The following is a 26,485-nucleotide window of genomic DNA, read 5'->3' on the forward strand; positions in this document are numbered from 1 at the left end:
AGAACCATACATCTTGGATTCAAGACTTTTGATTTGTGTCGCGTGTGAAAGAAGTTTGAGGTTCTAAGCTAGTGAGTCTGCTTGCTGCACTCACACACAGCATTTCAAATTCCAACATGTTTGCAAAAAAGGAAATCTGTCTGAAATGTCCCCTTCCACCTGGTTTACAGTGACTCCACAGGGGTTCAATCAATGGATGGGTTACAAAACCAGCAGCTGCCAGAGGTCACTTCAGACTGTGACCGAAGATCTTCCAACCTCTGTGTTACACATCTGATCTGTGTTTGTTTGAGCAAATGGTGAAAGGTCAGTTTGGTCAGCATGAATAAGAGAAAAGAAAGAGTGAGGGGGAGAGAGAAAGAGAGAGAGAGTGTGTGTGCGTGAGAAAGAGAGAGAGTGTGTGTGAGAAAGAGAGAGAGAGAGAGTGTGTGTGTGTGTGTGTGTGTGTGAGAAAGAGAGAGAGTGTGTGTGAGAAAGAGAGAGAGAGAGAGTGTGTGTGTGTGTGTGTGTGTGTGAGAAAGAGAGAGAGTGTGTGTGAGAAAGAGAGAGAGAGAGAGTGTGTGTGTGTGTGAAAGAGAGAGAGTGTGTGTGTGTGAGAAAGAGAGAGAGAGAGAGTGTGAGTGAGAAAGAGAGAGAGAGTGTGTGTGAGAAAGAGAGAGAGAGAGAGTGTGTGTGTTAGAGAGAGAGAGAGTGTGAGTGAGAAAGAGAGAGAGAGAGTGTGTGTGAGAAAGAGAGAGAGAGAGTGTGTGTGAGAAAGAGAGCGAGAGAGTGTGTGTGAGAAAGAGAGCGAGAGAGAGAGTGTGTGTGTGTGTGTGTGTGTGTTTGTGTGTGTGTGTGTGAGAGAGAGAGAGAGAGAGAGAGAGAGAGTGTGTGAGAGAGAGTGTGTGTGAGAAAGAGAGCGAGAGAGTGTGTGTGAGAAAGAGAGAGAGAGTGTGTGTGAGAAAGAGAGAGAGAGTGTGTGAGAAAGAGAGAGAGAGTGTGTGTGAGTGAGAAAGAGAGAGAGAGTGTGTGTGAGAAAGAGAGCGAGAGAGTGTGTGTGAGAAAGAGAGAGAGAGTGTGTGTGAGAAAGAGAGAGAGAGTGTGTGTGAGAAAGAGAGAGAGAGTGTGTGTGTGAAAGAGAGAGAGTGTGTGTGTGTGTGTGAGAAAGAGAGAGAGAGAGAGAGAGTGAGAGTGTGTGTGTGAGTGTGAGAAAGAGAGAGAGAGTGTGTGCGAGAAAGAGAGAGTGTGTGTGTGAAAGAGAGAGAGTGTGTGTGTGTGTAGTGTTAATTTCGTCAGACGAGACGAGAGGAAAAATGTTAGTCAACAACCTTTTTTTCCATGACTAAGACGAGACGATGACGAGACTGCACTAATGTCTTGAAACACTGACTAAGACTATCTTAAGATGCATTATTGTTGACGAAAAAAGACGAGACTAAAATGTTTTGCTTGAAATAAAAACTAAGATAAAATTTCTCTTCCATTTTCGTCTACAAAATGAGAAGACAGAATAGCTGTTACCTTTTCAAAATATTACGAATGAGTTCATGGTTCATGCGCAGCAGCTTTCCTGTAGGCTAGTCTACGTGCTGTTGCTGCAACCCTGTGGCTGCAGCAGGAAACTACATGGAACAAAAACACCGGAGATTTCTGCCAGAGTTAGGCTTTATGCCACAATGCTACATACCCAGAAGTTGAAGCTTCTCTCATATACAAATTAACATCCCCCAGAAAGTCCATACGAAAAGTTTCAGCAAGTAATGTCAACTATTTAACTAGTTACACTGATGATGCAAAGTTTGCTAGCAAGTAAGCTAATATGGAAAGTTCGCTAGCAAGTTAGCTAAGATTGAGAGTTTGTGTTGCGTTTGGGCGCATATCGCCATCTAGCGTGGCGGAGTAAAACATTCATACTTTGGTCCAAGACAGTGTTTCTCAAACTTTTTCAGATGAAGGACCACTTAACTAATCAATAAAAAAGAAACGCACGGACCACCTAGCTAAAAAGAAAAAAAATTGACCTAGCAGTATATTAGCCTACACAATAGCCTACTCACTGAACCACCTTGCTTATTGTCTTTGCACTTTGTTTAATTGTGTCAGAGGATTCATATGATTTAAACTGGCATATCTGACATAGACAGTGTTGTAGAACAGTTTGAATTTACATACAAGTTGGTTCAATATTGCAAACAACTCATCTATATTATATTTTACCACGTCTGCTCGTGGACCACTTGGGATAGCTTGCGGACACTGAAACACTGGTCTATGAAGATCATGACAGTGGTCCAGTCAAATCTTTTACTGTCTATGGCCAAATCCCAGCCGAGCTATAACTGTAGCTCGACTTACCTGTGCATGTACTGACTGACAAAAAAAATCAGAATGAGTAATTATAACAGTCGAGTAGCCCTGTGGACACATAATATTGTTGGAAAATTGAGATGTGTGAAACACTATTTGACTTAAATGGTAATCAGAAATAATTTGTTATAAAAAAAGACTAAAATGTTTTGACTAAAACTAAGATAGCTTTAGTTTTCTTTTGACTGAAACTAGACTAAAATGACGAGACTTTTAGTTGACTAAAACTTGACTAACAAAAATGATATTTGAATGACTAAATATGACAAAGACTAAAAAGGACATTTCGTCACAAGACTAAGACTAAGACTAAATTAAAAATAGGTGACAAAATTAACACTATGTGTGTGTGTGAGAAAGAGAGAGAGAGAGAGAGAGTGAGAGTGTGTGTGTGAGTGTGAGAAAGAGAGAGAGAGTGTGTGCGAGAAAGAGAGAGTGTGTGTGTGAAAGAGAGAGAGAGTGTGTGTGAAAGAGAGAGAGAGTGTGTGTGTGTGTGAGAAAGAGAGAGAGAGAGAGTGTGTGCGAGAAAGAGAGAGAGTGTGTGTGTGTGAAAGAGAGAGTGTGTGTGTGTGTGTGTGAGAAAGAGAGAGAGAGAGTGTGTGTGTGAGTGTGAGAAAGAGAGAGAGTTCTACCAGAAAGACTCGGTAGACAGAATAGAATCAGTTAACAATTTAATTAGTAAAGGAACGGCTTGGATGCAAGCATGATAGAGTCCTGAATAGGTAACAGTCTTTGGCGTAGGCCCCGTCTCGGATCCGTCCAGCGATGAGCGGATCTCGTCTCCTGCCGATGGATGAAGGCAGGGGCGGGGAGCCTACCCCCAAAAGGATGAGTGATGCCCGCCAGGGCGGTGACTCAGTAATCTGGTTCTGAGAGGAGCAGAGACATTAGTATACATACAAGATGAATTAAACAGCATGACTGGGCCGGGGTGAAGATGTTGTGCCAGGACGCCGACAGAATTTTAAAGTAGCTAGGTGTTAACCATAAACCTAGGGTTGTAGTGGGGCCCGCAGCATGCTTTCGCTTTAGTGGGATTTAGAAGCTTGATGAGCTGGGCAACCAGCGTCTAGGGCAACCTAGACCAATGCGGCGGCCGGGCAAACGGCGTCCAGGGCAACCTGGACCATAAGCACTTCACGATCTGGGCGCCCAGTGACTAGCAAGCTAGTACATCGTGACGAGCCAGGCCACCGGCATCCAGAGCAACCTGGACTTTAGTGCTTATGCGAGCTGGGCAACCAGCGTCTAGGGCAACCTAGACCACGAGAAGTGCCGGGCGACCGGCATCCAGGGCAACCTGGACCGAACTGGGCAACCAGCGTCTAGGGCAACCTAGACGAGCGTCACGAGCCGGGCAACCGGCGTACGACGCGACCTGAACCATGAGCTGGGCAACCAGCGTCTAGGGCAACCTAGACAGACATGACGGCCGGGCAACCGGCATCCAGGGCCACCTGGACCAAACTGGGCAACCAGCGTCTAGGGCAACCTAGACGAGCGTCATGAGCCGGGCAACCGGCGTCCAAGGTAACCTGGACAGTGAGCTGGTCAACCAGCGTATAGGGCAACCTAGACCGATGTGATGGCCGGGCGACCGGCATCCAGGGCAGCGTGGACCAAACTGGGCAACCAGTGTCTAGGGCAACCTAGACGTGCATCACGAGCCGGGCGACCGGCGAGAAGTGACCTGAACCATAAGCATCGAACGAGCTGGGCAACCAGTGAAAAGGGCAACATGCCCATGGCTGAGACTAAATCACCACAAGCTACCGGCATGCTGGGCCCCAATATGTTTCAGCGATTAGTGCAAGGCGAATGCCAGAATTTAACCACCGCCACCAGGATTTGTGAAGGTAAAATGAGGTACCTGAGTTAACATGGGAGAGCAACTTCTGAGCATCGAAAATGTCAAGAGTTAGTTTGATGCATCCTGATGGATGACGTGGATAGCCCTTTTTGGCCGGCAGTCTTGGCTGCGCCGATGCAGAATGAGTGAGAAGTGAACCTCTTTGAAGAGAGGTTACATTTAAGCAGCACGTTAGCTAGATGGCTGCTGAAAATCAGGTAAAGTGTGAGCCGGAGTTTAAGGTAGTGAACGGGGACCAGGGAAGCAAAACATGGTTAGGGTTAAAAGGTTAAACATGATGTACTCAGGATCAATGCTTGTGGTTGCAGATGCTTGGGACCGGAGCAATGAGTTAGTTGATATGGGTTCTTGAGTATATTCGCATCGTAGTCATGTGGTTTAATATTTAGGATAGATAAGCATTATGACTAGTTTTGTAGAAGACTAGTGCTTGTGAAGCCAGATGTGTGTTCTGGTTCGATAGCTCACCTGCAGCGGCTAGAGTGAGATGAATGCATTGAGCTGCAGACCCAAGGCCAAGATGGATGCGTGTGAGCTACACCTTAGCACCTGCTCTTGGAAAGCCACCCCAAAATAAGATGAGCAGCATCAGTAATGCGAGGGAAGCATGACCTTGCGACGTAGACAAAGGACTTCAGGACAGTTCATGCCTGTATGTGACAGGAGGAAGAAACATATGTAACTGAAATATGACGAGACAACGAACAGATGAGTGCTGGGGTACCACCATGGTGCTTATGCATCTCAGAGTGCAGAGGAGCTCTGAGAATGACTTAACGCGAGCTTGCTATACCAACTGCACCACTGTGGCAGGATAGTACAGTTTAGAACTGGCTGCTGGAGAGACAATGAGTAAAGGTAGCAATGAGGAGAGAATAAGCAATACATATCGCCCAACTGGAAGCAGAAATTATAGCAGTCATGCGCCAAGCACTGGCCCCTGAGTGAGTGGAGGGGTGTGCATTCACGTGACATTCCATGTGGCCAGGACATTTTTAATCAAAGCGACTGACAATGTACCCTGGGAATCCAGAGTTCTCACGGAAGCGTTTGCTCAGGGAGAGACTCGAGTCTGGGAAGGAGTATGATGCACGTAACTTTTGCCCCTTGCATCGCAGGGAACCAATATCTGTGTAGCTGATATAGCGGGCCAGAGGCGATCTAAACAGATGACAGACGTAGTGTCATCCAATTGCGTCGAAGTCCGGAATCAGGCAGTTAACATTGACCGTATAGCGGTATCCTGAACCATGAGCTGGGCAACCAGCGTCCAGGGCAAACCAGACAGACATGACAGCCGGGCAACCGGCATCCAGGGCCACCTGGACCAAACTGGGCAACCAGCGTCTAGGGCAACCTAGACGAGCGTCATGAGCCGGGCAACCGGCGTCCAAGGCAACCTGGACAGTGAGCTGGGCAACCAGCGTCTAGGGCAACCTAGACCAACGTGACGGCAAACAGGTTAAAGCTAAAACAATTCTCCCACAATGCCAGTGCAATTAAAAACAATTTAGAAGGTAGAGCACAGTAACGAAAAGTGCATCAGTGAGTGCCGGTTTTACACAGTCAAGAGTCAGTTCTAGACAGGTGATAAGTGCTGGGATTAGGAAGGCTAGTTTTAAGCCGTGCTACAAGAGGAGATATCCTCGAAAGCGCTGGCCTTCGGGAGATTTGTGAAGACGGAGGGATGACCCCCCTCCAGTATAAACTGGAAACATGATCCACACGATTGCGTGATTCCGTGAACCGGCACTGCCATCCCTGTAAGAAAGTAGATGTTAGTGTGATATGTGGAACTGCTTCTCCATTGACGAACTGCATCCCCTCAACGGAAGAGGGGAGGCATGATGCACCTGCAGGGGTTAGCAAATTAAAGATTGGGAGGAGAATGTAAAAGGAACTTGCACGTCCTCCCTGGCACGAGCCAAGGCAAAATAGGAGAATGGAAATTAGAGTACACATTATTTGCAGAGGATCCTGCTAAAACGGCAATTCGAGTCAGCAATCAATGTGACTGATGGCGTGACTAGATGGGCTGAAATCACATGGACACGCAGAGACCCGTTGTGTCTAAAGAGAGTGCATGAAGGGCGCGGCGTTGGCCTGAAGGAGACTTGAGTCTGCCAGTGATGATGGACCGCTCCGTTTGACCTGCGAGAAGGAAGGAGTGGTTAGACAGGCGACATGTAGCATAGTCATCGGTAAAACAACCAGCCAACGGCTATGTTGGTAGTCGTGATCAACGAACTTCCAGCATAGGCCACCATTTAAACCACAACTAGCGAAATGTAAAATTGCCGACATAATCATGAACAGCCGGTAACCATTAACACCAATATATGGAGTGCTGAAGCGACCCACTGGTGGGCAGTGAGCAAAGTGAGGCCTGCCATAGAATTCCTAGGAACCCAATACACGATACGGAATCAGAAAAGACAAAAGACGCTAGAAGGATATGTTACATACACAAATGACACAGCTTCTTAATTAAAAGCTCAACCATGTGGGCATGAGCCCACACTGTGGTGTCAGCTCATGAACACTGACATAATACGGGCATTGTGTGACATACTGGCAATTGATGACCATGGGCCGGCGTGCCGTCATTTTGGTTCGAGCTTTGGTGTAAGACCCCCCCAAAATTGAGAACCCAGATAGCTGAGAACGTCGGGGACGTCACAGATCAGCGGTAGGATTGTAACAAGTAACGCCACTGAGGGCAGAAGAGGCGAATGTAAAAATGTAGAGAGCCCAGGTCCACGGAAGCCTGAGCTAGGACGTCAAAGTCAGCGTACTGAGAAGCAGAAGCAGTGTTAGGTGGTACATATTTAAAGAGCCCACTGAATTCCTATAGGCTAGCGCTGATTGAATGAGTGAATGATCAGATTGCAGGGCTTTCCCAAAAGTAGGCAAAGCTAAGATTGGCTCCGTGTAAGCATGGGAGGAGTAAGCTACACTACGAGTCTTCCTAGTAGAACTTTCGCTGAAGCTATCATAGAGAAGACTCCTGACTGCATTGCTGCACTGAATAGCCATGATGAAGGGTGTTTCAGTCTGTGCATTCCTTACTCTGGCTTTTTTTGAAACCTCACTTGCACAACCAGGTATGTGGTGTAATGTAGCTCAATTCAATGCAATGTAAAGTATGCATGTGTGCATGTACTGTTTAGAGCATGTTTTGCAATGAAATGCTTGGTATACTCTAGGCTAAAATTCTGACACGTATACAGATAGTATTTTAAGGGTGACATATGTAGCACAAGATGCTTGCATTCAATTCAGATAGATAGTGTTTATTTGCATTGCTCCATTAACAACACACAGCATGAGCAGAACGCAGCTGCCCGAAGGCAGAGCCAGCTAGAGCTGATAAAAACAGACTGAGTGGAGGAAGAGAAAGAGAGTGGAAGAGCGAGGGAGACAATATAATATAAGAGGAAGAAACCGAGAGAGAAGGAAGAGAGAGTGAAAGTGTGGTACTATTGTCTACTATTACTACTACTACTACTAGCTACTATTTTAGCTGTTCTACAACTAGCACTTGAAATGATTTTCCCTGTTTTAATCTGCCCTCAGTTCTTCAGTGTGTCATTTACAGTACCATTTTATGTCTGTTTATGTTTGCTCATGTCATGTGTTTTATATAGTCACGATAAGTAAACTGACATGCTACTTAGCACGATTCATGAGTGAACTCATCTGTCTACTTCTGATTTTTGCTTCTCGTTGTCTCCTGTCTCTCCTTCTGCCCCTACCACCACCACCACCACCACCTTATCCACTTTATATCTGTCTCACAAGCTGATAACCCCCCCCCCCCCCTCCCCCATTCTGAGTTTCTGCTCAAGGTTTCTTCCTGTTAGTGGGGGGTTCTTCCTTACCTAAATAAGATTAAAAGTAATCCTTTTTATCCCCCATAGGCATATTACATGCATTTAGCTAAATAGCTGATGCATGCTGTATGGTGCACTGTGGTCAATAGCCAGTACTTGTGTTGTGGTACTAGTGTTTGCTGTGTGATCTGCAGACTCTAGTCCCGTGGTGTCGGTGCGGAATGGGACTCTTCGGGGGGCCTCCATGACTGTGAAAGGCTCCGATAAGCAGGTGCAGCAGTATTTGGGGATCCCCTTTGCCCGACCCCCTCTGGGCCCCCTGCGTCTGTCTGCCCCCCAGCCTGCAGAGTCCTGGGAGGGAGAGAGAGACGCCACCCAGCAGCCGCCCATGTGAGTCTGGCTCAATGCTCAACCATTAGGCACATACCGTATGTCTCTCCATTGTGGAGCTATACACATGTGTAAGTGTGTTTTTGTGTTGTATGTGAATGACAGGTGTCTTCAAGATCCAGACATTATAACAATGACATCAAAAGTCATGGCCATTGAATTCACTCCTCCTGGTATATCAGAAGACTGCTTGTACCTCAATGTGTACACTCCAGCAAAATCAGGGGAAAAACTACCAGTAAGTACATCTACCAGCAACTGCTATCTAACAGAATAAATAAGATAAAAATAAAGTGTACTTATAATAAATGATACATGTATAATAAATACAATAAATGTGTTTGTAAATTGTGGTTTAGATTTAGGGTCTGAGACGCATGCATCAGATTATTCACCGTTTTCAGAAATACTTACCATATTGGAGTGGTGGTAGCATAGTGGCTAAGGCGCTGGGCTAGCATGCAGTAGCCTGAAAAGTTGAGGGTTCAATTCCTGGCTTCCAGCCTTGTGTATATACCCTTGTAATATAAGTCGCTTTTGATAAAAGTGTCTGCTAAATGAATAAATGTAAATCTGCAGTAATGCAGTAACATAAATATCATGTTGTTGGTGGTTTTTTTTTTTTTTTTTTGCACAGGTGATGGTGTGGATCCATGGAGGAGGACTGTATATGGGTGGAGCCTCCCAGTATGACGGCTCAGTGCTGGCTGCCCATGGCAACATCGTGGTGGTGGTCATGCAGTACAGACTCGGGTTTCTGGGATACTTCAGGTATCGTGAAGATGCAGTGGCCAAAGACAGGCCATAGTGTTTGTATAGCCTGTAGACTGTATGTGACATTAACTATTTCCTGTATGGTTTGTAAAGATTTGGGTTTAGCTCTTCTTGATGTACTGTGTAAGATACAGCAGAGGTATTCAACAGGGGGATATTCATCAGAGTTACTGAGTCCTTGGCCTGAAAAACGTTGAAGACAATAATTGTATATTATATAGTTATTGTATATATACAGTATAGAAAAAGAAAGGGGAAAGCCCCCTGGGTCAATATAATGTTTGTTGTAGTAATGCTTATGTTTATTCACACAGGAGTGTCTCGGTTCTTTTTTTTTATTCTATACAGATATAGAGTACCGTAATGTCCTATAATTGAAGTGAATTGAATCCATTGATTTGAGAACACATCCTGGTGAAGTCAACAGCATTGTCTTCTGCTCCTGTGCTTTGTGTACAGCACTGGAGACACGAATGCTCAGGGAAACTGGGGTTTCCTGGACCAGATCGCTGCTCTCCAGTGGGTGCAGGAGAACATCGAGAGCTTCGGGGGAGACCCCAACTCTGTCACCATCGCTGGAGAGTCGGCTGGAGCGATAAGTGCATCTATACTGGTAAATAAAGTGCTTTATTTATTATTTCTTTTGTTTGTTTTTAAAATAGAACACATAGAAAGTGTTGGTATATAACACCCTTCAACAAATTTGAATTATTTAATGTCAGATAATTCCAATTGTTGTTGGTTAATTACCTAGCAACTGAGCAGTTTAATTAATTAAATTACATAATGATACAACAGTTTCCAGTATTAAACTGTAAACTGTTAGAGGTAGGCCCATTCCATGTACAGTAAGTACAGTGAAAAAAACCCCAGTAACTCTATGTTAACTGTTCTGTTTCTGCGTTTGCCCCAGATCCTGTCTCCTCTGGCCAAGGGGCTTTTCCATCGGGCAGTTCTTCAGAGTGGAGTTGCCACTATTGGGGCCTACACAACTAAGACTCCCATGGTCTTTGCCAAGGTTTGCCACAAGAGGACAAAAAGTATAATTATAATAGACCTTCAAGACCTTGAATTTCCCCTGGGGATCAATAAAGTATCTATCTATCTATCTATTATAATATATATATATATATATATATATATATATATATATATATATATATATATATATATATATATATATATATATATATATATATATATATATATATATATATATATATATATATATATATATATATATATATATATATATATATATATTTCCCTCAAAGGGATCAAAAGAGTACATATACTTATATAATATAAATTATTTCTCTTATTGTTCTTGAAAAATGCAGGTGGTGTCAATGCACATTGAATAGAATCACATCAAGTACATCATAGAATATTTCAAAATCTATTGTTATTTCTTTAGCCAGCAGTTGGTTTTACTATATCAATATCAGTAATTCAGTAGTGATTTTTCTTTTCTCTCATTTTCAAGATGATGGCTAAGGTTATGGAGTGTGACTCAAGCTCAAACAAAGAGCTGGTCAAATGTATGAGACAAAAAACAGCTGATGATTACGTTACAGCAATGAAAAAGGTAAGGTTATGTTACTGTATGTTTAAACACTGAATTAAATTAATATCACAGAATCATTCAATAACCTTCAACGTCTGTATTGAAGAAAAAGATCTTCATGGGTGCTGTAGTGGACGGGGAGTTTTTGAACGACATAGCTGAAGAAGTTTTAAAAAGCAAAGACTTTCAGAAAGTCCCAATTATCGTTGGCATGACAAATCATGAGTTTGGATGGATGCTTTCAAACGTAAGTTATTCTGAAACAATACTTTTTTAATCCTGCATACAGTTAACTATTATTTTGAACGACTACATGATGATGATGTGTGTGTGTGTGTGTGTGTGTGTGTGTATGCTTTCTATAAGGCTTTTGCTCCTCCCGGCTGGCAGAAAGGGATGACTCGACCTGAGTTCCTGGCAATGGTCAATACCTTCTTCCCTACAGGGAATGTACGTTTTTTTTCTCTCTCTCTCTCTCTCTCTCTCTCTTTCTCTTTCTCTTTCTCTTTCTGTCTCTCTCTATCTATCTATTTATTTACAGCAGATCATTCTATGAGATTTTATCTGATAATCTTACACAATATAATAGTACTGCATTGTTGAGGAACAAAGGTAAAACGTCTCTACTTCTATCTTATGGCTGACTTAACATGGCATGACAACGGTACTAAAGTCACGTTGTCTGTGCCTTCTATTGTGGCTCTCCGCATGGAGAACGTACATTGTTTACACTAAATATATTTGTGTTTCTTGTTTTGATCAGGCCTCATGTGCTAACGAGCTGATTGTAGACGAGTATCTGAAAGATGCAGACACACCAGAGGACGTTAGAGATCAGTTCACAGAGGCGCTTGGTGACCTGTTCATGGTCATCCCCGTCATAAAAGTGGCAGAATATCACAGAGGTAAGTCAGGCAAAAAAGCATATCTCAGAGGCACGAGCAACCTACACAGACAACAGGACACTATTTAAAAATAGTCCCTATAGCTGACAATTTCTTTGGGTCATTGGATCACAAAGTAATTCGTGTCACATCAATGGAGTACAAATGAAGAGTTCAGATGCAAAACCCTCTAAATCCGTCTGACCACTTTTCTTTTAAATGAGCATTTCAATTCAGGCTCCTATAGGTTTTTTGCCTATAAATCGATATTTCAGACCAGGAAGAGAGTGGTATTTAGTGGGTTTAGAAGTTAAATTATTTGATTAGCGTATACTATGTGTGGAGAGAATCCCCTCACCATCTTTATCTCATTTTTGACATAGGTGGCATTTAGAGGCTTTTGCATCTGAACCCTTCAAATACTGAAAAGGGGGTATGAAAAAGTATGCTATGCGGTATGTTTGTTTAAGGTATCTCTTATTAAAAGGGGCGTTGGTAGCGTAATGGTTAAGGAGCTGGGCTAGCAGTAGTCTGAAAAGCCCCATCGTTGTGCTCTTGAGCAAGACACTTAACCCCAAAATGCTCTGGGGACAGTGGCCCTTGTAATATAATTGTCATATGTAAGTCACTTTGGATAAAATCGTCTGCTAAATGAAGAAAATGAAAATGAAAATGTAAACGTAAATGAATGGTTAAAACAAACATCAACAGGAGTAAATAAACATCTACAGTGCATAAAATATCTTGCATCTTGTTGGAACAGGTTGTCCAGGGAATCCTGGGCATATTTGCCACCTGCACCATTAATCCATATTGATATTAGTCGCTCGTCTGCTCTCCTTGTCCACACAGATGCTGGAGTACATGTGTACCTGTATGAGTTCCAGCACAGGCCAGAGATTTATAAGGACACCAGACCCAGCTTTGTGAAGGCTGATCACGCAGATGATGTTGGCTTTGTCTTTGGCTCTTGTTTCTGGGATGGACATATTAAACTCAATGGTATGCCATTACTCTATGTATTCTTATACTGTATGTTTCAGACCTATTTTAATATCAGTCGACCAGTCCTAACTCTTAATATGGTATTAATTATCAAAGAAACAATTATACTAACAGGGACTTACTTTACTGGGGCGCGTTTCCCAAAACCATAGTTGCTAACTTTTTAGTAACTGCTAAGTTTTCTTTCGTCAGCCAGCTAGTGTTCAAGATCCACCTATCCACCCAACCTCTGCAGTAGCACACAATTGCACCAAGTCTGACTTTGAGGAGGATCAGAGGTTGAATACATTATACCCCGTAGGAGCCATAAGCACATAGATGGACTGGCTAAAGGGTCTCAGAAAGTGTGACAAGCTCTTTATTTCATGGCCCTCTCCCACCACCCATATAGGGGTAAGCTTATCTCTAAGCAACGCCTGTGTCTTTGGACTGCATTTCCCCCCTAGCCTGAGAGAAATGGTGCGTTCATGGCACTTGGGAATGACAAGGACCGCCCCCATGGCTACTTTGTTTTTCCCACAGGAATTGTTCATGTGCTTTGCCATCGGAATGTGTGACGACAAAAGTGATGACGAGCCCCTAACTGGGCAACTCTGTTAGCAAAATCTAGCCCCAGTTTCCGACCTCTGACTCACACATTACATGACGTGAATGATGCGGAATGATGATGTTTTCACTGGGAAAAAGGTTTTTCCGATGCCCATGAACACTAGGTGAGGCCACTCTTCACAGGGTATAGAGTGGGTGGGGCTATCTGTCAGGGCTAGAGTTGGTGCAATTGGATGCTTCTGCAGAGGTTGGGTACAGATGCCCGCCCCATGGGTGGATCTCTTCACTCAATGGTTCAGAGAAGTGCAGTTGCACCCAGTAACCTTTCGTTTCACTTGCAGGTACCACCACAGAACAGGAGAATCAGCTCTGCAAGACGACAATGGCGTACTGGGCCAATTTTGTTCGCACAGGGTGACTACAATTCATGTTAAACACATACATCTTTTACAACTTAGAGCCTCCACAGACACACAGCCAATGAAATGTCTTAAATGCATACAATTAATCTTTTAGGTGGTGCATGCAGATTGTTTTATAAGCTGTGGTTGCTGAAATGTATGTCTACTTTGGACAGATGTCATGTTTAGTTAAAGAGTACCGTTATAAGTAGCCAAACAAACAATACATCTGTTGCGAAAGGTGCAAAGGTACATGGAGTCTCCTGTGTAAGACTGTTCTGTTCAGTATAGTGCCCATGGTGATAGAGGTGTTTCTGTGATCCTCCAGCTCTCCTAATGGGCCTGGCCTGGTGCACTGGCCTCTGTATGATGCCAGCAACAAGTACCTGAACCTGGACCTGCAGCAGAGTGAGGGGCAGGACCTGAAGAAGGACAGAGTGCAGTTCTTCAACACGGAGCTGCCCAAGAGGCTCGCTGCAAAGAAAACAGCTCAGTAGTCTCATTAGTTTACAGGCATTATACAGTATAATAGGCAGATGATATTAGTACACTTTACATGCGCCTGGACAAGTACCTCATCCATCCATTTAATGATTTAAAAAACTGAACTGTACTCCTGTAAAATAAACAAATGAGATGTGACACTGTGATAAAATTGTACTCAAATGATGGTATTCAGTCCATTTGTATGTGTACATGTTACCAATAAAACTTCCATTTTCATCATAAAATATGAATGTAATGCTGGAGTTTTTATGTAAAGATTTGCACTGACTGCAGGGACCTGCCCTTGAACAAATGCACCCACATGACTCAGCATCGAATTGCCATTAATCTGTATTCATTATACTGTATGCTGTTAATGATTAATTCATTTGTCTACCTGTTTGTTTTTTCTGCATTTTGCCCATCAATCAGTGATAGCTTGCCCTTGATCAGATATGGTGCATCAACACAACATTCATGTTTTTAATTAAATTAAATTCCATTCATACAATTATTAGTAAAGGTCTTTATTGTGCCAAAGGCCTTCAGCCCCTGGAACAAGCATCTCTTGCACAAGGGACATTCTGGTGCTGCATCCTGACAGAAAAAAAGAGAGCTCTCCTACACACCTGGTCTCCTTCAAACAATCTGTTCTTTGTGGTCTTGCCTCTCGATGCATTCCACCTGTCTCTTATGCAGTAATGGTCCACTGACATGACTGCTCCACAGTACTGGATTCATTCTGCCTTCTGCCTGGTGTTGGATTCTCTGGCTTCCCCAGGAAAATGTTGTCTCCAACAAATAAACTGTAGATTTGAATAGTCTGATTTGCTGTTGTTAGTAGAAATGTGCTGCTGAGCATCTGACAGTGATGCTCCCCAAGTGGCTCCCTCGATCCATTTCGAAGCTAAGTTCCTAACTAAACTATTATATTAAAACCTGGATTGTAAATCTGTCAATTTGGCAGGTATCCACTATTGCACAAAACCGGGCATGACCATATATGAATGCTGTGACTGGTACTTTCTCTGTGTGTGTGTGTTTGCCTTGATGTTGGCCATGAATCACTATGAGTGAGAGTGTAGAGTGTGTGTCTGTGTGAGAGAAAGAGAGAGAGGGGTAGAAAGCCTTACTGTGTCCTGGTCTTGAGCTGCTTGACTGAGATGATGGCAGGACTACTGATCTTTGTGTGTGTAACACTGTCCATATTTCAAACTTCACTATCACAGACAGGCAAGTACCAGTGACCTTCATCTTCATTTTGCGTTTGCTGAATTTCTGTGAGCATTTCATGCAGTTCACTGAACCTGGTTATAGCTGCTTAGGACATTTCATTCACATGGTAATTTTGAACTTACCTGTGTGGCGTGATAGCATGGTGCAGGTGCATGGTGATGCCATGTTTTGCATTGTGATAGCTAAATAGCTGCTGCATGTTGTATGGTGCACTGTGGTCAATAGCCAGTACTTGTGTTGTGGTACTAGTGTTTGCTGTGTGATCTGCAGACTCCAGTCCCGTGGTGTCGGTGCGGAATGGGACTCTTCGGGGTACCTCCATGACTGTGAAAGGCTCCGATAAGCAGGTGCAGCAGTATTTGGGGATCCCCTTTGCCCGACCCCCTCTGGGCCCACTGCGTCTGTCTGCCCCCCAGCCTGCAGAGTCCTGGGAGGGAGAGAGAGACGCCACCCAGCAGCCGCCCATGTGAGTCTGGCTCAAGCACTAGATACAGTAAGTGATATGTAGAGCCAGATTTAGGGGGTGGGGGGGGTCATATAATATTTTTCATATTTGTCATTAATGCAAAGTCATATTATAATGGTGCTGTTTCTTCAGCACCATTAGCTCATACATGTCATTAAATTTACATTTATTAATTTGACAGACGTGTTTATCCAAAGCGACTTACAGCAATGGAATAACATTTATGCTATTATTTAAGCATTTTAACAACTAAGCTACAGAGCTACAGCTACAGTAATAGAATAAGATTAAGCTATTAACATTAAGTATTTTAACATTGAAGCTATGAGCTACAGCTATAGCAATAGAATAATATTTAAGCTACAGTGCAGAGGAGACTATAGCTAGGAATAACCACTGCATCTGTCAAAACTAGCACTAGAGGATAGGGGTGCGGGTGCCTACATATTAAGTGGTAGTAGAGTATGGAGGAGAAGAAATGGTAGAAAAGAAGGTAGAAAAGGAATTGGAGAGGGAGTTGTGTCTTCAGGAGTTTTTTGAAGATAGAGAGAGACGCCCCCTGCTCTATGTCTTATGTTCTCTGTATTGTATTTATTTCTCTCTTATGTTACAATGTAGGTGTCTGCAAGATCCAGACATTTTACCAAAGATGTCAAAAAACTTGCTCATGGAGTTCAGTATTCCCCCAGTATCGGAGGACTGTCTGTACCTCAATGTATACACTCCTGTGAAATCCACAGGTGGAGAGAAACTACCCGTAAGTTCATGAATTCAGCCAATTCAAATATTTACTTGAGTGGATGCAATGGCATTAGTGAGAGTACTATGCAATATTAATTAATGAGAACAACACTTATCAGCTGATATTACAGTTTCTTACAACTTAAACACATTTTCAAAACTCTGTCTATTTTTAAAAACTACACACAAAACCCAAAATTGCTCACACAAAATGCCTCAAATCTCCAGCAAAATGACACACAACATTCAAAATGTCATAAACAACAACAACAAAAAACAAAGCACAATACAATGACCACCAGATGCATATGGAGTTTTGAAAAAACTGATTTTGCCTAAGACAGAAATGACTGTATTTCCAGAGAAAGAAATGACTAAAGTTCCTAAGGCATTTCTGAAGGCACAGAAAAAATCACTGAGCTAATGGTAACTTGGGGACAAACAAAAAAACAGTAAAAAAGTCAAGTTTTACATAATGCCGACTTTTTGTAGAACATTACGCAAAAGTCCGATTCATTTTCATTTCAAAGCATCTGCATTGGTTCTAAACATTTCAATCGGAAATCCTCTAGGAGCAGATCGAAAAGGTCTATATACCTATGTATAGAGAGTATATCTATTCATAGGCCTATACTAAGGCAATGATTGTATGGTGTTCAGTAAAGTATGAGTGTTTAACACATGTGAGGAGAGAGAGTGAAGCATTTTGATAGGTTGTGTTTGAAAAACGAAATCAAGTTACTTCCTGTTAGATTTTTGTGTGTTATGGTAGAAAATTGTGTGTGGTGTTTTGCAAAATGTATTTTAGTTCATTGTAGAATTGTTCACCTGTTTAGAAAATTGTGTGACAAGCAAAGATTTAGTGTGTAAGCAGTTGAAAAAAACTGTAACAAATTCAGTTTTAACAAATAGAAATGCTATAAATATGACTAAAACCACATACATACTTACAACAAGCATCTGAGGAAGAATGAATATGCCATGTGTGAGAGGATACAGTATCACCCAGCAATGGGGATTTGCTTTCAGGAGCTTTGCCCTTTGCACTAAGTGAGGTAAACAAATGGGAGGTTATACCCTGAAGGGCCCTGACCAGTGCACAAGATCTGACAGGGTGAAGCCCAGGTGTGCAGGTAACACCACCCATTTACCCCCTTTACATCAGGTATTTGTTTGGATCCACGGTGGTAATTACCAGTTCGGAGCTGTTTCCCAGTATGATGGATCCGTCCTGGCTGCCTACGAGAATGTGGTTGTGGTTATTGTTCAGTATCGGCTTGGAATCTTAGGATTCTTCAGGTATGATTTTCCCACATACACAGACACACACACACACACACTGAGTAGTGTTTTGCAAAATGTGTTTCAGGATATTGAAAACTCAAACTCGGTCAAACACAGAGAATTAGTGTATGGTTTTGCAGATTTGGTGTGGGGTTATGGTGTTTGGAATACCTGTTTAGAAAAATGTGTGACAAGCAAAGATGTCTTTTGGCATAGATGTGAATTGTTTCCAATCTCCAAATGCTATGTCTTATTTGGCTTGTGTGTAGAGTTTTGGCATAATAAGTCAAACTCTGCAAAAGTGTGTAAGCAATATGGTTATGGTTATCGTTATGGGATTTGGCAGACACTTTTGTCCAAAGCGTCTTACAAATAAAACAATAGTTAAAAAAACTGTCAACACTCTGTCACACACACACTCTCTCTCCTCTCTTTCTCTCTCTCTCTCTACCCCCTCTATTTCTCTCTCTCTCTCTCTCACACACACACACCCACACAGTTGGCTTTTTTTGTTTGTTTTTTTAAAGGAGGCAACATGCTACATGGCAAATGAGTAAGCCGCGACTGCCACAGCTGATTTTCTTCATCAGTGTCTTTTGATGCTATATGTCTCTTTTTCTCTTCAAACTTCATTCACAAACCATGTGTAGGTAGAACTTCATTCACTAACCTTTATTCATCAACAATGTGTTGGTGTCTGTGTGTGTCCTGTGAAGCACTGGAGATAAACAGGCGTGGGGAAACTGGGGTTTCCTGGACCAGCTAGCTGCTCTCCAGTGGGTGCAGGAGAACATCGAGAGCTTCGGAGGAGACCCCAACTCTGTCACTATCGCTGGAGAGTCGGCCGGTGGGATGAGCACCTCTTTCCTGGTAAATCAAAACACTCAACGTCCATGTTTTCACAAGCCGATGAGAAATGCAGATAAAATTCAATTTGTATTGCATTCTGTAGTCTGTATTCAACTGTATTTGTACAGCCATTAGTAACCTGTTAGCTATTAAGAACCATAAGTAACCTGTTAAGCGTATGTATGTGTAATGCTTATCATCCAATACCAGACATTTACATATAGGATGTGCCTTCACTTTGCATGCTTGATATTTACCCTTTTCTTAGGTTCTGTCTCCTCTTGCCAAGGGACTGTTTCATCGAGCTGTATTTCAAAGTGGAACAGCAACAGTGGCTGGCTATTCCACCAATACCCCAAGGGTTTTTGCCGAGGTTTGGTCACATCTATATTAGATGTGTTCACTGCACACAGGCATTGAAGACCACATATGTGCAGACATTTTTTTTTTAAATGTAAAAAAATATGTGCTGTTTAATGCCTTTAATTAACAACATTTAAAGACCATTTTCATAAATGAGGATCTTTGCTTTGTCTCTAAGTGCAGATGGTGGCCAATGCATCAGAATGTGATGCCGGCTCATCAGAGGTGCTGGTTCAGTGTCTTAGACTGAAAACCCAGGAGGAACTGATCAGTATCATGAAAAAAGTAAGCCAAAAAAACACCTGCAAAAGAAATATCACATACTAGCTTGGGAATACCCATACGTACTTTCGACAAATTTGGGATTTGCTCTGCAGGTCTGTCTAGAGGCCATTGAAGCCCATTTACAATGTTCCTAAAACACGGCCATGCAAATACAATCGCTAATCCAGCATGGACGTGTATTTATTTGGAACTGAGTAAACAACTGCATTTTAAACCTTTGTTTACAAGATTTCTATACTTTTGAAATGTTTTGGTAAGAGTTTAATATACCAATTTAAGTTAAATTTCACTGCTAGTTACGTCCCTGCTAGAAGTTGTAAGTCAATTAACCTTTTCCAGACCCACTCCCTATTGTACAATTGTGAAGGTCTGGGTGTTCCCAGGCTAATCACATTCTGTATAACAAAGAAAGATGACATATACCATGCCTACAGGCATCCATTATTTTACAATTACATCAAATGAATGCATTACTGTAAGTCAATTTGCATATGCTTCCACATCAATAATATTCAAATGAATATTTACCTAGACTAACACATTGGCTATAATTATTCAATTATTCCTAATATCTAAAATGTCCTAAATCTTCTAGAAAAACCTTGCAAGAGCCACTGTCGATGGGATGTTTTTGACAGCCCCAGCAGAAGAGGTTTTAAAAAGCAAAGACTTCCTGAAAGTCCCTATTCTTATAGGTGTAACTAATCACGAGGTTGGATGGTCATTAGCCATGGTAAGTCACCTGTCACCTATCCTCAACGTAACACTTAACAGCAATGGTGTGATTTAACATTATAAATCCTGATAGCAAAACTGTTTTTCCAAAACTGCCATTTTATAGCCTAAGTGTGTCTGAACAGGCTTCTCTACCTCGAGGATGGGAGCAGGGCATGACTCGAGCGATGCTGATGGAAGCACTGACCAGGTTCTATCCTATGGGGGTGGTGAGTTTGTTCTCTTTCCCTCTCTATTTCTCATCTTTCTCCTCCTCTATTGCTTTTCTCCATCTGCTGTCAGCTTTATGTCTTGCCATGATCTCATTAGGGAATGACTCCACCTGCTGGAGGCATTTAGTAGTGCTGTTGAGTAGCTGTGATATGAAGGGTTCAGATGCAAAACCCTCTAAGTCTGACCCCTTTTATTTTAAATGAGCCTTGTAAAAGGCTTCTATAGGCCAAGTTTTTGCCTACAAATTGATATTTCAGACCAGGAAGAGTATTTATATTGAAGCAAAATTATTTGATTAATGTATTAGACTATGTGGAGAGCATTCACTCACCATTGTTATCTCATTTTTGACGGAGGTGGTGTTTAGAGGCTTTTGCATCTGAACTCTTCATATACTTTTATTTATTTAGCAGACCCTTTTAACAAAGCAACTTCCAAAAATGAGGAATAACAAGCCACAGAGCAGTGGAGACCTAAGGAATTAATACTGTATCAATCAATGTTATGGCTAGAGGTTGAGAGTGCAGACGTTAAGTACGAGTCAAAATGTATAGAAGGAGAGAATGGTTGAATAAGATGGAGGTAGAGGAGGGAAGCAAGGGAAGTGCAATTGCGTGTTAGGTGTTATTTAGGTGTGTCACTTCCCAAACCAACCGCATCTCTCTCTCCCACTCGCTTCCCTCCAGCCTTCTCACTATAGACCCTTTCAAGAGAGTTCCATTATCAGCATCATAGTTGGCCCCACAGTTGGCCCCACAAGGCTTCCGTTTTATATATATATATATATATATATATGTTGACCCTTTCAACAATAAAAACAAATAAAAACAAAAACAATGCTTGAACGTTCTATTTCGTTCCCAATCTACTTCCTCTGCATTAAGATAATGGAATGTTAAAAAGGAAGTCTTGTGGGGCCAACTATGATGCTAATAATGGAACTCTCTTGAAAGGGTCTATAAAGGCAAAAAAGCCCCAAAAAATATACTTAAGAAATATGAGAGCAGTAGATGGGTGAATAAAGAATGGGTTCTTTCAGGCCTCCGGACTATATGCAATCATTGCAGATGAGTATCTGAAGAATGCCAAAACACCAGAGGAAATCCGTGATGCTAGCCTTGAACTTCTGGGTGATTTATTCTTGGTGGTGCCAACCATCACCGTTGCTACCTATCACAGAGGTAAACACAGATTCCTCCTTCCAGCCACTCTCACACCAGCACCTGTTTCAATTACGTATGACACCATATTATCCTAACTTACTATTTAAATATTTTGTGTAACTTCTTTTCCTTTGAATGTGTTTTTCTTGTATTATCCTTTATTTTCGTTTATCACATTTTGAATTATCTCAGATTTTTCTCATTTGTAAAACCCTTTGAATGACCATAATGTTTTAAAGGTGCTATATAAATAAAGTTGCCTTGCCTTGCCTAGCCTTATGTTATTCAGTATCATTTTCTACCAAATTGACATGAAGCACATTTACACATATAGTGTGACAATGTAAACTTTTGAGTTTTTATGAAGTACTGTGTATTTCATTTCATTTGCATAATTAACACGTGCATTGTCGTTAGTCTTGATCATTTTCAGTTTCATATTTGTTTTGTGCACACACTATAGTATTAAACATGTCCAGGCTGTCATCTTGTTCGTTACAGTCTGTTGATCCGTGCCACCTCTATGATCTTGCAATGACTTGCATGACACCTCACAGAGAGGAATGAGGAAATCATTCATTGTCAAGACTCTCCACCCAGATGCTGGTGTGCATATGCATCTGCTGAAGGAAATTCTATATGTAAATAAGAGTCGACTGCACTTGAAGAGTTTATTTCCCAAAAAAAAAAAAGATACCCTCAATTTTCAAAAATGTTAATTAATCATTTTTATTGTGTATTCCAGGTAATAGCAATCAAGCTGCAGTTAAAATGGGGATATCTGTTTGAGTCCTGGGCCACTTTTGCCACTTCAATAATCCATATTGATGTTAGTCGCTCGTCTGCTCTGCTTGTCCACACAGATGCTGGAGTACATGTGTACCTGTATGAGTTCCAGCACAGGCCAGAGATTTATAAGGACACCAGACCCAGCTTTGTGAAGGCTGACCACTCAGACGACATCGGGTTTGTGTTTGGGGCCTGCTTCTGGAATGGACACATTAAACTCAATGGTAAGCACAGTGCATGAATAATTACAATAGGCTATATTATTCTCTTAGGTAATAGCCAGGGCCAGGGATTCGGGCTGCTTTGTAAGTCTTAGTTAGGGGATGGTTCAAGTGTAGTTTGACTGTAGGCCAACTGTAGATGTTGAGTGAGTCTAAAGGACTGCTTGGTAAATGCAAAATATGCCAGTCACATTATATTTTACACCTACAGTACGCATGTAGAATAGGATTATATTGTATATTATTCTATGACAAAGAATGTGTTGATTCACATATTGTAAGTGAGTAGAAATGGCCAAAATTATTAACATACAAATAATTAACACAGTGGGAATCTTGACAAGGCTGTAATTTAATTTAATCTAATTAATGAGAGCTTTATAGTAAGAATCGGACATGAAATCTTGTTTGATACATTTACACCCAGTGGCGATCTACAAAGAGCCATTTCTTCCCATACTTTCTGGCACCTTTCATTTGTATTCAGTGAACACCTCTACAAAAAGGAAGGGAGAAAATAAGATCTTATCAAAATAATGATGAATTCAAGTGCCTCATGAACTACCTAAAGGTAATTACGAGAGATCAGACCATCTGCCTTCATCACTCTCTCTAATGTACTTCACTGGGTGACAAAAGTGAAAGAATGCCTCAAGCAAGAAAAAAAAACATCACAGAGTAGCGCTTCCCAACGTGTGGGGTAGGCTGGAGTTACAGTGAGTTCAGAGTAAAAAATGAATAATAAAATAATAATAATAATTAAAGAAGAGCTCTGCTAAAATAGAATAAGTTAACTGATAACTAGACGTAAATGATTCAATTGAAGATGTTCTGTTCAAATGTAAAAAAAAGCAATGTTTTAGATTTTTCAGTCATAAAAGATTTGGGAAACATGCAGAGATACACAAACCTTTTCATGCCTCATCATGACTTAGCTAGACTGGGAATACCCATAAGACCCTTTGGCAAATTTGAGATTTAGGTATTAGGTCCGCCTGGCCAAGAGACCATTAAAGCCCATTTCCAATGTCCCTAAAACATATGCACGCAAATACAATCATTAATCCAGCATGGACGTGTATTTATTTGAGATTGAGTAAGCAACTTATAACCCTCGTTTACGAGATTGGTACACTTCTGAAACAGTGTTAATGCAGCAATTTTAAATTCTAGTTACCTCCCTGCTGGAAGTCGAAAGTCAAGTAACCTTTTCCAGACCCTCTCTCAATTACAGTTGTGAAGGTCTATGTGCTAACCAGGCTATAGCTTAGCTAATGTCGCGGCAGTTTTATTGAGAGATTTTATAGGAAGCATGAAAAAACAAGGGGAGGAGAAATAAAGAATGTGTAAGTAGCACAACAGTGAGTTGTTCTAACAATGACAAATCATTTTCATTGTATACTACAGGTGCTGGTCATATAATTAAAATACCATCATACCATTCCATTCAAAAAGTGAAACTTGTATATTATATTCATTCATTACACACAGACTGATATATTTCTCAAATGTTTATTTCTTTTAATTTTGATGATTATAACTGACAACTAATGAAAATCCCAAATTCAGTATCTCAGAAAATTAGATTACTTAAGACCAATACAAAAAAAAGTTTTTTTTTAGAAATGTTGGCCAATTGAAAAGTATGAACATGAAAAGTATGAGCATGTACAGCACTCAATACTTAGTTGGGGCTCCTTTTGCCTGAATTACTGCAGCAATGTGGCGTGGCATGGAGTCGATCAGTCTGTGGCACTGCTCAGGTGTTATGAGAGCCCAGGTTGCTCTGATAGTGGCCTTCAGCTCTTCTGCATTGTTGGGTCTGGCGTATCGCATCTTCCTCTTCACAATACCCTATAGATTTTATATGGGGTTAAGGTCAGGCGAGTTTGCTAGCCAATTAAGAACAGGGATACAGTACCATGGTCCTTAAATAGATACTGGTAACTTTGGCACTGTGTGCAGGTGCCAAGTCCTGTTGGAAAATGAAATCTGAATATCCATAAAGTTGGTCAGCAGCAGGAAGTGCTCTAAAACTTCCTGGTAGACAGCTGTGTTGACCCTGGACCTCAGAAAACACAGTAGACCAACACCAGCAGATGACATGGCACCCCAAACCAATCACTGACTGTAGAAACTTTACACTGGACTTCAAGCAACGTGGATTCTGTGCCTCTCTTCCTCCAGACTCCTTCCTTCCTCCTCCTTCCTCTGGACCTTGATTTAGCAGCAGTCCAGTCCTTTTTGTCCAGGTGAGACGCTTCTGACGCTGTCTCTTGTTCAAGAGTGGCTTGACACAAGGAATGCGACAGCTGAAACCCATGTCTTGCATACATCTGTGTGTGGTGGTTCTTGAAGCACTGACTCCAGCTGCAGTCCACTCTTTGTGAATCTCCCCCACATTTTTGAATGGGTTTTATTTCACAATCCTCTCCAGGGTGCGGTTATCCCTATTGCTTGTACACTTATTTCTACCACATCTTTTCTTTCCCTTCGCCTCTCTATTAATGTGCTTGGACACAGAGCTCTGTGAACAGGCAGCCTCTTTAGCAATGACCTTTTGTGTCTTGTGCAAGGTGTCAATGGTTGTCTTTTGGACAACTATCAGCAGTCTTCCCCATGATTGTGTAGCCTACAGAACTAGACTGAGAGACCATTTAAAGGCCTTTGCAGGTGTTTTGAGTTAATTAGCTGATTAGAGTGTGGCACCAGGTGTCTTCAACATTGAACCGTTTCACAATATTCTAATTTTCTGATATACTGAATTTGGGGTTTCCATTAGTTGTCAGTTATAATCATCTAAATTAAAAGACATAAACACTTGAAATATATCAGTCTTTGTGGAATGAATGTATACATTATACAAGTTTCACTTTTTGAATGGATTGCTGAAATAAATCAACTTTTTCATGATATTCTAATTATATGACCAGCACCTATATTGTACTTTAGTAATATATCAGTCTAGTACAGATGCATGGCTGTAGGCAGTGTTTTGCCCTCTCCACTACATGTACCAAACCATTTTTATGAGTATATTTTTTGGGCTTTTTAGCCCTTATTTGGATAGGACATTGAGTGACATGTGAAAGGAAGTAAGTGGGAGAGAGAGATGGGGTGGGATTGGGAAATGACTGCAGGTTGGATTTGAAGCTGAGTCCCTTTGGGCACTTGGACCCAAACATGGTATGGATGCTGTAGCCAGTTGCGCCACAGCAACCCCCCTGTACCAAACCATTTTGTCTTGTCTGCTGCAGGCTCATCCACAGAGGAGGAGAATCACCTGTGCAGGACAGTTATGTCATATTGGGCCAACTTTGCTCGGACTGGGTGAGTGTCTCTGCTGTGGTCTGTCTGTCCGGTTTCTTTTCTGTGTCTGAGGTTTGTTTTTTAAGAGTGATGACTCACCCAGTCTGTAATCTATAACCAGAAAATGTTTTCTTAAGTCTTAAATGCTGTAGCCTTAAGAAAGTGATATTGAACTATCATAACAATGATACATTCTATAGTCTACACTGTATACACAGATTGTGCTTCAAATATGTTGTTGTTGGGTTTTTTTCCCTTGTGGGAGGGAAGGTGCCAGAGATTTTTTCTTATCTACTCACTGATAGCAATCAGATGTAAAGGCCTTTACTATTTGTGTGTCAACTGCAATCTTGCTGTGCCCTCCAGCTCTCCTAATGGGCCTGGCCTGGTGCACTGGCCTCTGTATGATGCCAGCAACAAGTACCTGAACCTGGACCTGCAGCAGAGTGAGGGGCAGGACCTGAAGAAGGACAGAGTGCAGTTCTTCAACACGGAGCTGCCCAAGAGGCTCGCTGCAAAGAAAACAGCAAAATAATATGACACGCCTGATTGGCTACTGTTACTCACCCTACTGTGCCTCTGTAGAACCACTTGTGTTAAAGGAATCGTATGTAAGAAATGTATTTCTATTAATCATAAAATGACCCTGATATGTCACTAGACATTAAGAAATCATGTTCATTTCAAATACTTATATCACTGACAACAGTAGTCCGGCCAGGATAT

At 41.8% G+C, this 26,485-nt stretch overlaps 2 protein-coding genes and 1 long non-coding RNA gene across 5 annotated transcripts in view; 2 read left to right on the plus strand and 1 right to left on the minus strand.

Annotated features, from left to right (window-relative positions):
• Nucleotides 1-216: 216 nt before the first annotated feature.
• On the plus strand, nt 217-26,485 carry LOC121723356 (carboxylesterase 5A-like). 3 transcript variants are annotated; one of them, XM_042108945.1, is made up of 13 exons: nt 217-306; nt 15,612-15,807; nt 16,426-16,564; nt 17,714-17,847; nt 18,549-18,702; nt 18,950-19,054; nt 19,228-19,329; nt 19,925-20,062; nt 20,190-20,273; nt 21,317-21,458; nt 22,304-22,453; nt 25,708-25,780; nt 26,126-26,485. In XM_042108945.1, exons 1-13 carry the CDS (start codon nt 297-299, stop codon nt 26,292-26,294), a joined length of 1,596 nt encoding a protein of 531 aa, XP_041964879.1. In that variant the 5' UTR covers nt 217-296; the 3' UTR covers nt 26,295-26,485. The 3 variants fall into 3 exon arrangements, with proteins under 3 accessions (XP_041964879.1, XP_041964877.1, XP_041964878.1); XM_042108943.1 differs by lacking the exon at nt 217-306 and adding an exon at nt 7,099-7,320; XM_042108944.1 differs by lacking the exon at nt 217-306 and adding an exon at nt 15,210-15,338.
• LOC121723357 (carboxylesterase 5A-like) lies at nt 275-14,301 on the plus strand. The gene is made up of 13 exons (XM_042108946.1): nt 275-306; nt 8,244-8,439; nt 8,545-8,677; nt 9,077-9,210; nt 9,673-9,826; nt 10,127-10,231; nt 10,700-10,801; nt 10,887-11,027; nt 11,147-11,230; nt 11,544-11,685; nt 12,517-12,666; nt 13,560-13,632; nt 13,948-14,301. Exons 1-13 carry the CDS (start codon nt 297-299, stop codon nt 14,114-14,116), a joined length of 1,593 nt encoding a protein of 530 aa, XP_041964880.1. The 5' UTR covers nt 275-296; the 3' UTR covers nt 14,117-14,301.
• The window catches only part of LOC121723361, a 30,992-nt gene continuing 8,398 nt past the window's right edge, over nt 3,892-26,485 (minus strand). The window contains exons 2-3 of the long non-coding RNA XR_006034938.1: nt 19,483-19,487; nt 3,892-4,988 (exon numbers count right to left, since the gene is read on the minus strand). This is a non-coding gene — a long non-coding RNA (uncharacterized LOC121723361). The remainder of the gene's footprint in view (nt 4,989-19,482; nt 19,488-26,485) is intronic.

This window comes from Alosa sapidissima, chromosome 11 (assembly GCF_018492685.1).
Source record: "Alosa sapidissima isolate fAloSap1 chromosome 11, fAloSap1.pri, whole genome shotgun sequence".
NCBI lineage: Eukaryota > Metazoa > Chordata > Actinopteri > Clupeiformes > Clupeidae > Alosa > Alosa sapidissima.